General features: G+C 45.2%; 2 protein-coding genes across 2 annotated transcripts; one reads left to right on the top strand and one right to left on the bottom strand.

Annotated features, from left to right (window-relative positions):
* Positions 1-824: 824 nt before the first annotated feature.
* Positions 825-2,574, bottom strand: rnasekb (ribonuclease, RNase K b). Its single transcript, XM_034607350.1, has 3 exons — positions 2,331-2,574; positions 1,209-1,291; positions 825-1,112 (listed from the first exon to the last, which is right to left on the bottom strand). The coding sequence occupies exons 1-3, from the start codon at positions 2,406-2,408 to the stop codon at positions 968-970; spliced, it is 306 nt and encodes a 101-aa protein (XP_034463241.1). The 5' UTR covers positions 2,409-2,574; the 3' UTR covers positions 825-967.
* Positions 2,575-2,610: 36 nt separating this feature from the next.
* Positions 2,611-6,273, top strand: c14h17orf49 (chromosome 14 C17orf49 homolog). The gene is made up of 6 exons (XM_034607342.1): positions 2,611-2,916; positions 3,250-3,344; positions 3,425-3,526; positions 5,340-5,569; positions 5,643-5,747; positions 5,977-6,273. Exons 1-6 carry the CDS (start codon positions 2,896-2,898, stop codon positions 6,039-6,041), a joined length of 618 nt encoding a protein of 205 aa, XP_034463233.1. The 5' UTR covers positions 2,611-2,895; the 3' UTR covers positions 6,042-6,273.
* Positions 6,274-9,561: the final 3,288 nt, after the last annotated feature.

Genomic DNA, 9,561 nt, shown 5'->3' with positions numbered 1-9,561 from the left:
AGTTTGGTTTGAATGTAAATGTAACGTGTGAAAGTGATAAACAACAAAGTTTATTTTTATTTTGGATTCCTCAATGAAGAGTTTCACTCAAATCCAGGTTGAGTTTAAATACACCTTTTATATTTTTGGAGAATCAAACGTCAGGTTATTTTTATTCTCCACAAACTGGATGAAACTCTTCACTGATCAATATTCTGATTTGTTTCTGTTGCCAATTGTTTTCTTTCAAAGTAAAATCAATTTCACTGTTTCTCGTCCTCTAAAAACTGTGCGCATGTTTACCGATTGTTTATTTTTTAATAAAGTTGAGTAGAATGAAAGATGATTTGTTCATTTTTAATCTCAGTCTGATGTTTCTTTAAGTTTATTTCCACTGAACTACGTCTTTATTTTTACACCATTAAATGTACTTGAAGTATCAGAAATAAAATTTCGGACTGGAATATTAAACAGGTTCAAAGCAAACTTCATGTAAACCAAACAAGCAGAACAAGTTTTTACACACAAACTTTATTGCAGATTATTTGACATGTCATTTTGACAAACAAATTTACGATCTACAGTTTTAACCTCTGGAGGAAACTTGCACTGAAACGCTGCTCTCTCACTTTGGATGTGGTGGATTTTATTTCTCGTGCACTTCCCTTCATCGTATTGATGGTTAACATGACGGGTTTGCACAAAAGAGAGCGATGGCGATTGTGTGCGAACCAAGTGTTGGACACGCCCACATCAAGCGTTAACAACGTGTGAGTCCAGCTGTTTGATCAGTTCACTTCAGACGAACCAGGAATTAAAGAAAACTGTAAACTGAACGTGTTGGACTCGTTCATCGATTACGTTTGGTCACTTTAAAGAATCTTTACAGGAATGATGACATCACAACAAACACACGGAAGCTTTTACTTTGAAAATAAATAACAGACTGACGCCATGGGGAGGTCAGGCTCGGCTCCTCGCTGCCGCTCTATGTGACCATGTACTCCTGGCGCTTGTTGAGTCGCACCTGGCAGAGCGAGACGGCGCCCACAGCCACGTAGATGGCGGCGGCAATGAAGCAGTTGATGCCGACCTGGTTATAGAGAGCGTAGACGTTCTGAGGAGGGTTTTTACTGCAGGAGAGAAAAAAACGTTCACGTTAGATAATCCACTGTTTGTGGGGTTTTAATAATCTGAGCATTATTTCTCATTACAAATGTCGGACTCACTCGTTACGAATGTCGTCTTCAGTAAACGGGACGTCCTCGATCAACACTGCCGACTTCGCAGAGAAGAAGATTCCCAGCATCGCCTGAAACACACAGAGCAGAGAGGGTCAACGCGAGGCCCCGGGGGCACAGAGAGGGTCAACGCGAGGCCCCGGGGTCACAGAGAGGGTCAACGCTAGGCCCCGGGGTCACAGAGAGGGTCAACACCAGGCCCCAGGGTCACAGAGAGGGTCAACGCTAGGCCCCGGGGTCACAGAGAGGGTCAACACCAGGCCCCAGGGTCACAGAGAGGGTCAACGCTAGGCCCCGGGGTCAAAGAGAGGGTCAACACCAGGCCCCGGGGTCACAGAGAGGGTCAACGCTAGGCCCCGGGGTCACAGAGAGGGTCAACACCAGGCCCCAGGGTCACAGAGAGGGTCAACGCGAGGCCCCGGGGTCACAGAGAGGGTCAACGCGAGGCCCTGATACTTGGATCTGATTATGTTCTGGTTCAGTTACTTAGTTATGAGTTAGATAGTTTTATAGAGAAGGTGGAGCTCGGCCAATGAGAAGTGAGACGCTCACAAGGTCAGTGAGGTCACAGTTGTTCCTTTTTTCTGACTCTGTGGAAAAAGCCACTTCCTGTTCTTAGCAGTCACATGACAATCACGATAATGAGTCACGTGATTCATGTGAAACAGAATCAAAATGTCTCCATCTGTGTCCCCAGCGGATGATCCCGGTCTGATCAATAATCAATCAGCAGAGAAACATATATAATATTATATATTCATCAGGCTGCTTTGACTTTCTGATTATTGCGCATCGGTTGTAACATGTAACTGAAACGATTAATCGAGTATCAGTCACGAATCGATTTTCTGATGATCGACAGAAAACAAACTGCAGCTGATGTTGATCACGAGCCGTAGAGCCGGGCCTGCGTGGGCTCCGTCTACCACCCGGACACGGATGTGTTTTCAGGGCCGGGTGTTTCGCTCCGGTAATTAGACGGAGTCACGAGCTTTGATAAAAACAGACAAACACGTTTCGTTTTTTCTAAATTAAATAAATTATCTCGACATCCTTCCCTCTGAACGTCGGACTCCAGGAATTAGTCGGTTCCTGCTCCGCGGTTCTTACCAGCATGATGACCCCCCAGATGCTGATCACGATCCCGCAGGCGGCCACCTTCGGCCCGCAGAACAGAAGCGACGGCATGTCGGTGTCCGGTGATCGAGCGATCGATCAGAAACTGGTTTGATTCCGATTCATTCAAACCGAGAACCGTTGTGATCGAAGCAGCCTCGCGATCAGCTGATCTGCGTCACTCGGTTCCGCTCGGAGGAGCTCGGCCACTGTCGTGACTCGCAGACAGGCGACCAATCAAATGTCTCAGACCACAGGCCCCGCCTCTTCCGCTGAGACGGACCAATGGTAGCTGTCGCTGCTTCCTGTTCTTCTTCTTTGTTTTTCGTATTTTCGACATTTTCTCCGAACGTGAGATATATTCACGATTTAAAACAACTTTAACGTTGAATCTGCGTTTTTCTGCCGAAGCTTCGTTTTAAAATCTCGTTCATTTCTCGATGGAAGCGCGCTACTGAGCTAGCTAACGTTACAGAAGCTAACTGTGGCTAGCAGCTAGCTGAGCTCGTTATTTAGATTCAAGAATAAATTAAAGAAGTTTTATCCTCGTCACTTAAATATGACGTCAGCGTCAGCAAAGGTGAGTGTAGGCTGAAGTTCGGACTCTGAACCAGACTCGTCATGACGTGTTTCTTTCTGCTTCAGCAGGTGCTAGTGGAGCATCCGGCACCAGACAGGGGATTCTTACGATTATTAAATGTTCTGTTCTTATTACATTAGTAGATATGCTCTGGGGAAGTGAGAGGTAATAATGTCTGATGTCCTGAGATCCACCTGCAGCAGCAGCAGCAGAAGAAGAAGAAGACCTTTAACCTTGTTCTATATTCTAAAGAACCATGAAACAGACAGGAACCAAACATTGGTGCTGATGTTTCCAGGGGAACAGAGTGAGTGAACTCTTTGTGTCCAACAGGTCGGAGAGATTTTCTCTGCAGCTGGAGCCGCTTTCAGCAAACTGGGAGAACTGACGATGCAGCTCCACCCGGTGTCTGACTCCAGTCCTGCAGGGTCAGAGCCACGCTTCTCTTCTTCAGGACATCTGGTGTTTGTCCTTCTCTGACCTTCACTCCCTCTCTTCTGCTCCTCAGAGCCAAGTGGACGGAGACGGAGATCGAGATGCTTCGTTTGGCAGTTCGTCGCTTCGGAGACGATCTGAACAACATCAGCTCCGTGATCAAAGAGCGAACTGTGTGAGTGTGATGAAGATCAGACACTTTGTTCTTCATCCTCCATCAGAGGAAGCCCTCAGGACACAGCTGATCATCATACAGCTTAGCATAAAGACTGCAAACAGATGGAAAGTGTTAGCAACATGCTCCAACTACCAGCTCTCCTGAAGCTCATGATCACATTTTATCTTCTTCTTGTCCTCCTCTCTTCACCTCCTCCCTTCGCCTCCTCTCTTCACCTCCTCCTCCTCTCTTCACCTCCTCTCTTCACCTCCTCCTCCCTTCGCCTCCTCTCTTCACCTCCTCCCTCCTCCTCCTCTCTTCACCTCCTCCTCCTCTCTTCACCTCCTCTCTTCACCTCCTCCTCCTCTCTTCACCTCCTCTCTTCACCTCCTCCCTTCACCTCCTCTCTTCACCTCCTCCTCCCTTCGCCTCCTCTCTTCACCTCCTCCCTCCTCCTCCTCTCTTCACCTCCTCCTCCTCTCTTCACCTCCTCCTCTCTTCACCTCCTCCCTTCACCTCCTCCTCCTCTCTTCACCTCCTCCTCCTCTCTTCACCTCCTCTCTTCACCACCTCCTCCTCCTCCCTTCGCCTCCTCTCTTCTCCTCCTCCTCCTCTCTTCACCTCCTCTCTTCACCACCTCCTCCTCCTCCCTTCGCCTCCTCTCTTCACCTCCTCCCTCCTCCTCCTCTCTTCACCTCCTCCTCCTCTCTTCACCTCCTCCCTTCACCTCCTCTCTTCACCTCCTCCTCCCTTCGCCTCCTCTCTTCACCTCCTCCCTCCTCCTCCTCTCTTCACCTCCTCCTCCTCTCTTCACCTCCTCCCATCACCTCCTCTCTTCACCCCCCCCTCCTCCTCCTCCTCCCTTCGCCTCCTCTCTTCACCTCCTCCTCCTCTCTTCACCTCCTCCCTTCACCTCCTCTCTTCACCTCCTCTTCACCTCCTCCCTTCACCTCCTCTCTTCACCTCCTCCTCCTCTCTTCACCTCCTCTCTTCACCTCCTCCCTCCTCCTCCTCTCTTCACCTCCTCCCTTCGCCTCCTCTCTTCACCTCCTCTCTTCACCTCCTCCTCCTCCCTTCGCCTCCTCTCTTCACCTCCTCTCTTCACCTCCTCCTCCTCTCTTCACCTCCTCTCTTCACCTCCTCTCTTCACCTCCTCCCTTCACCTCCTCTCTTCACCTCCTCCTCCTCTCTTCACCTCCTCCCTTCACCTCCTCTCTTCACCTCCTCTCTTCTCCTCCTCCTCCTCTCTTCACCTCCTCTCTTCACCTCCTCCCTTCACCTCCTCTCTTCACCTCCTCCTCCTCTCTTCACCTCCTCCCTTCACCTCCTCCCTCCTCCTCCTCTCTTCGCCTCCTCTCTTCACCTCCTCCCTTCACCTCCTCCCTCCTCCTCCTCTCTTCACCTCCTCCCTTCACCTCCTCTCTTCACCCCCCCCTCCTCCTCCTCCTCCCTTCGCCTCCTCTCTTCACCTCCTCCTCCTCCCTTCACCTCCTCCCTTCACCTCCTCCCTCCTCCTCCTCTCTTCGCCTCCTCTCTTCACCTCCTCCCTCCTCCTCCTCTCTTCGCCTCCTCCTCCTCCCTTCACCTCCTCCCTTCACCTCCTCTCTTCACCCCCCCTCCTCCTCCTCCTCCCTTCGCCTCCTCTCTTCACCTCCTCCTCCTCCCTTCACCTCCTCCCTTCACCTCCTCCCTCCTCCTCCTCTCTTCGCCTCCTCTCTTCACCTCCTCCCTCCTCCTCCTCTCTTCACCTCCTCCTCCTCTCTTTACCTCCTCCCTTCACCTCCTCTCTTCACCCCCCCCTCCTCCTCCTCCTCCTGCTCCTCCTCTGCAGTGCTCAGATAAAGAGCACAGTGAAGAGGAAGTTGTATGAAGACAGCCGAGTCCCCATTTCCTCTGAATCCCCGAAGAAGAACATGAAGAAATCCACAGTTGCCATGGCGCCGGCCCCCGCCCCCTCAGCACCCGCCATGATTGCCGTGCCGACCCAGCAAGTTGTCGTGGCGACAGGGATGCAGAACAGCCCCTCCCTGGCCCCGCCCCTCAAGAAGCAGAAGACGGCAGGTGAGAAATAACAGGAAGTGACTCCTGTCCAATCAGATTTAGACATGATGATGACACATGGCTCCGCCTACAGATGTGACCCTCAGCGCTCTGAACGACTCGGACGTGAACAGTGACCTCGTCGACATCGAAGGACTCGGAGACGGATCGTCCAACAAGAAACTCAACTTCGACCAAGGTCAGTTTCACACACGTTAAACATCTCGTTAACATACGAGAACTCGTTGACACAACATTTGCTAATGTGCAACAACTCGTTAGCCTGCGACAACTTGTTCACACCCAACAGCTCATTAACACACAACTTTTAACATACACGTCGCTTACCGCAGTACATCACTACCGTTAACGACACCTTTTTCTCGTCTGATAAGTGAAACGTGAAAATGTCTTTGCTCGTGTTTCAGAGAGTCTGAACCTGGACTCCAGCCTCATCATGAACTCCAGTGACCTCCCGCTTCTCTCCCGCTGACCTTTGACCTCCAGTCATTCTCTCAAACACACGATTCTCTTCATTAGCGTTCATTTTAAAATTCAAAAGTTTTTGTTAAAATTTTTATTCTGGATCCAAAAGAAGGGTTTTTTTTAAGTTTCTTCTTTTTGAAAATATTACCTGAGTTTGTTTTTCTCTTTGAAGCAGAATTATATTTCACTTCGGGTTAGGGTCCTGTTGTTAAATCGAGAAGAAACACGTTGAACATCACATCGAGACTCGACCGTTTGAAGAGACGCAGAAATTAGACGATAAATCTTTGACTCAAGTGAGTAACTCTCTCGATTCATGTTTCACTTTAATTTAATCTGAAATAAGCATCGATCTGAAACCTCGTGTGTTACAGCGTCCGTCTTTAAAACAAGATTCAACAAACCTCGGATCAGAAGATTTTATTCTTATTAACAAACCAACATGTCGCTTTGTTACTGAAGATGAAAATCTTTAAAAACATCTCACGTGGTTTCATCCTTTAAGAAGCTCGGAGTCATAATAATACAAATGTCTGTTTTGAGAAGAAAACTGAACAAAGACAGAAAATGTGATGTTTGAACTGTTTGTTATTCACTGATGTAAAAACATTGTTTTTAGTATGTTAATAAAAAATGAGAACAATTTCCTTCTTTTCTAGTAAAAATTCATCTTTTAAATCGTAAAGACTTTCGTAACTTTTTCCTTCACCGTAGTGACGTTCCGACAAATGACACAGTTCCTGGTTTGTTTCAGATTTTCTTTTATTGATAGTTTTCATATACATTATATTTATTTATAATGTGAACATGTTTCCATTAAAACTAAGTCATCCTGCATCATGTTTACAGCTGAGAGGATGAACACATGAATATAGACTTGAATTATTCTGTTGCATAAAAATACATCTCCTCCATCTTACGTAGAGAATTTGTCCAAAAGAAAGAAAAACTATTTACACTTTAAAAATACTTTGTGTTTTCATGCTTCTAGTTCCCTTATTCACGTTGAATAAAACGTTGCAGCCCTTTTTTAAAGTCGGATCTCACTCTGGATGATTTTCAGCACTTAACGAATGATTTGAACTCAAAGATGAAGCTGTTGCTGTAATTCTTCGGTTACACGTCGCGGTTCAAATCATAAACGACAACGCAGCTCAGTTAAATCGAGAAAAAAATCATCAGCTGGTGAAGATGAAGTAAAGAAAAACCTCAAGACACAAGAACTTTGTACGTTTTCACTTAAAATCAAAGTTTCTCTTTTGACTTAAAAGTGATAAATAGTTTCAGAGGTTGAGTTTCTTCAGGTGAGTTAAATTAATGAGTTCGATAAAACTCATTGTTAAATACCAGGTTAGCTAGTTAGCTTAGCACAAAACGTAATGATCTTAGTTCTGCCAGAGTGAAACTTAAATACTGAAGAACCATTGACTGTCTGCATGACAGCAAACAGACACAACAGCGCCCCCACACTCACTTCCTGATCAGCACATGGAAGAAACAAATCCACAAGTTTGTGTTCGTGCAGAACAAGAAAATAAAACCTGTGGCAACAACATCCATCTCGTGTTCAGACAAGAACCTTAAAGTTCTAGAAAGAACATTCTTTACGTACTAACAAGATCCTTTTCATGTCATTCGAAATGTTTGAAATCAAATTATTAGAAATATATTTTCATAAGAAACATTTTGGAAACTTTCTAAATGAAACAAAGAAAAACTGAAGTGGATTTAAAACGAGACTTCCTGAAGATTTGAATCAGTTACGAACAGAAAATTGACAACGAGATAAAAACACACGAAAACTGTTATTTTACGATTGTTTTTATAAAACTTATATTTTGGTGTGAAAACTTTACTTAAAGCAGAAATTTGTACGAGCTCCCGCAGAGTGAAAACTTTTTCTCTTCAAACAGTTTGAATGTTGAAAGTGCAAAATTCCAAAGGTGTTAAAGCTTTAGTCGTTCGGCAGCGCGGCGTTAGCGCGGCGTTACGTCCATCCTGCGACAAAAACCTAAATATTTAAGGTCATTTTTCCTCCTGTAAGAAAAACCTTCTTATAAACAGATTGTTGAAAAGTCACGTAGGTTGATGTTAAATTACAAGATCTAGGCACAGACTGTCATGAGATATGCAGCCTATAGGGGGCGATATTAACAAATAATGAATTGCTTTTACACCGTACAAAATAATCCAGATATTTGCTATCGTAACGAGCATCACATTTTAAAGCCTTAATTTGATAAAGATCTGAGTCCGACGTCTGAACGACGACTGACTCCAAGCTAACGAGGAATATTTTGTGTTTTTAGAAGCAGGATAAACTCACTGAGACAGTCACGAGAAATAAAGCAGCATGTCAGATGAATCTAAAAATCTCATGAAAATAAAGTCTCAGATCTGACGTTGAAGATGGCGACATGTTGAGGCACAACGATGAGCGACAGGGAAGACACTGAAGCAGGAAGCTGCTGCAGCTCGTCTCCGAAACTTTGAATTAAACTTTACGATCTATTCTGAGGACAAAAAAACATCGGCCGCTAATGTCAAAAATCCACATCAGTGAATTTTCTTTTAAAAATCCAACATGTGAATCACAGACTATAAATAAAGATGGATATATTACGTTGGGTTTGAATTAGTTGATTGATGATTTTCAACACATAATAAACCAAGCGAAGAAGAAGCAGATCATTTTGTTGAGGGATTGTTTTTTGGTCACAAACGTGATCGTGATCGTGTAGATGTTGGAATGAAACCCCAGAACGACACAGAGCTGCTGATATGTTTGACATCTTTATATCAATATGGAGATTTCCTGACTATATAACAGTGCAGGAGATATGTGCAAAATTAAAGTTCACAACAGTGAACTGTTTCACTTAATTAGAATTATCGTCCGTTCTGAATCATTTGTGGCCAACATGAGTTCATATCATCACGATATATTTAAAGCATCTATGCATAAACTTTTCTACCTGAAGCAGCAGCTGGATGAAAGTGAGTCTGATGTGTGAGTGTGAACATGAGGAAGTTTCCTCCTTCTCTCCCTGAACGTCTGTTCTCTGTTCTCTGCTGAGTGGGTTCCATCTCCTGTGAGAAGAACTGACTGAGAGTCAGCTTCAACTGTCACAACCAGCTGCAGCTGAAGAGTGAAGCTGAACTGAGATCAGTTAAAAACACTCTGAAGTTATTAGAAACCAGAGTTTATCTCCAATATTCAGCAGGAAACTTAGAAACATGAAGAATTCTGAACAGTTTGGTGGATTTGTTACAGCAGCAGCTCTTCAGGGTCAGGAAGCAGAGGATCATGGGTAATAACCACGACACAGTCAACACTTTGATTCACTTTGTTTGTAACAGTGACATAAAACACGACAACCAAGTCGGCTTCTGATCTGAAAGTATGGTCGTTTCTGCAGATTCAATATTTACAATCAAACTGCAGCTGAAGTGAGAACGAATCAGCTGCTCTCGGTCAATATTCACATATAGATACACTATAAACAAACCAACCGGCTTCTACTGAG

Source organism: Hippoglossus hippoglossus, chromosome 14, assembly GCF_009819705.1.
Source record: "Hippoglossus hippoglossus isolate fHipHip1 chromosome 14, fHipHip1.pri, whole genome shotgun sequence".
NCBI lineage: Eukaryota > Metazoa > Chordata > Actinopteri > Pleuronectiformes > Pleuronectidae > Hippoglossus > Hippoglossus hippoglossus.
This window is presented reverse-complemented; position numbering and strand designations above follow the sequence as displayed.

Excerpts from the sequence above, each read along its gene's own strand:
- rnasekb (XM_034607350.1), bottom strand. The coding sequence starts at position 2,408 with ATGCCGTCGCTTCTGTTCTGCGGGCCGAAGGTGGCCGCCTGCGGGATC. Across the intron at positions 1,292-2,330 it reads TCTGGGGGGTCATCATGCTG|GCGATGCTGGGAATCTTCTT; the intron begins GTAAGAACCGCG and ends TGTGTGTTTCAG. Across the intron at positions 1,113-1,208 it reads GAAGACGACATTCGTAACGA|TAAAAACCCTCCTCAGAACG; the intron begins GTGAGTCCGACA and ends TCTCTCCTGCAG.
- c14h17orf49 (XM_034607342.1), top strand. The coding sequence starts at position 2,896 with ATGACGTCAGCGTCAGCAAAG. Across the intron at positions 3,345-3,424 it reads TCTGACTCCAGTCCTGCAGG|AGCCAAGTGGACGGAGACGG; the intron begins GTCAGAGCCACG and ends TCTGCTCCTCAG. Across the intron at positions 3,527-5,339 it reads GTGATCAAAGAGCGAACTGT|TGCTCAGATAAAGAGCACAG; the intron begins GTGAGTGTGATG and ends CCTCCTCTGCAG.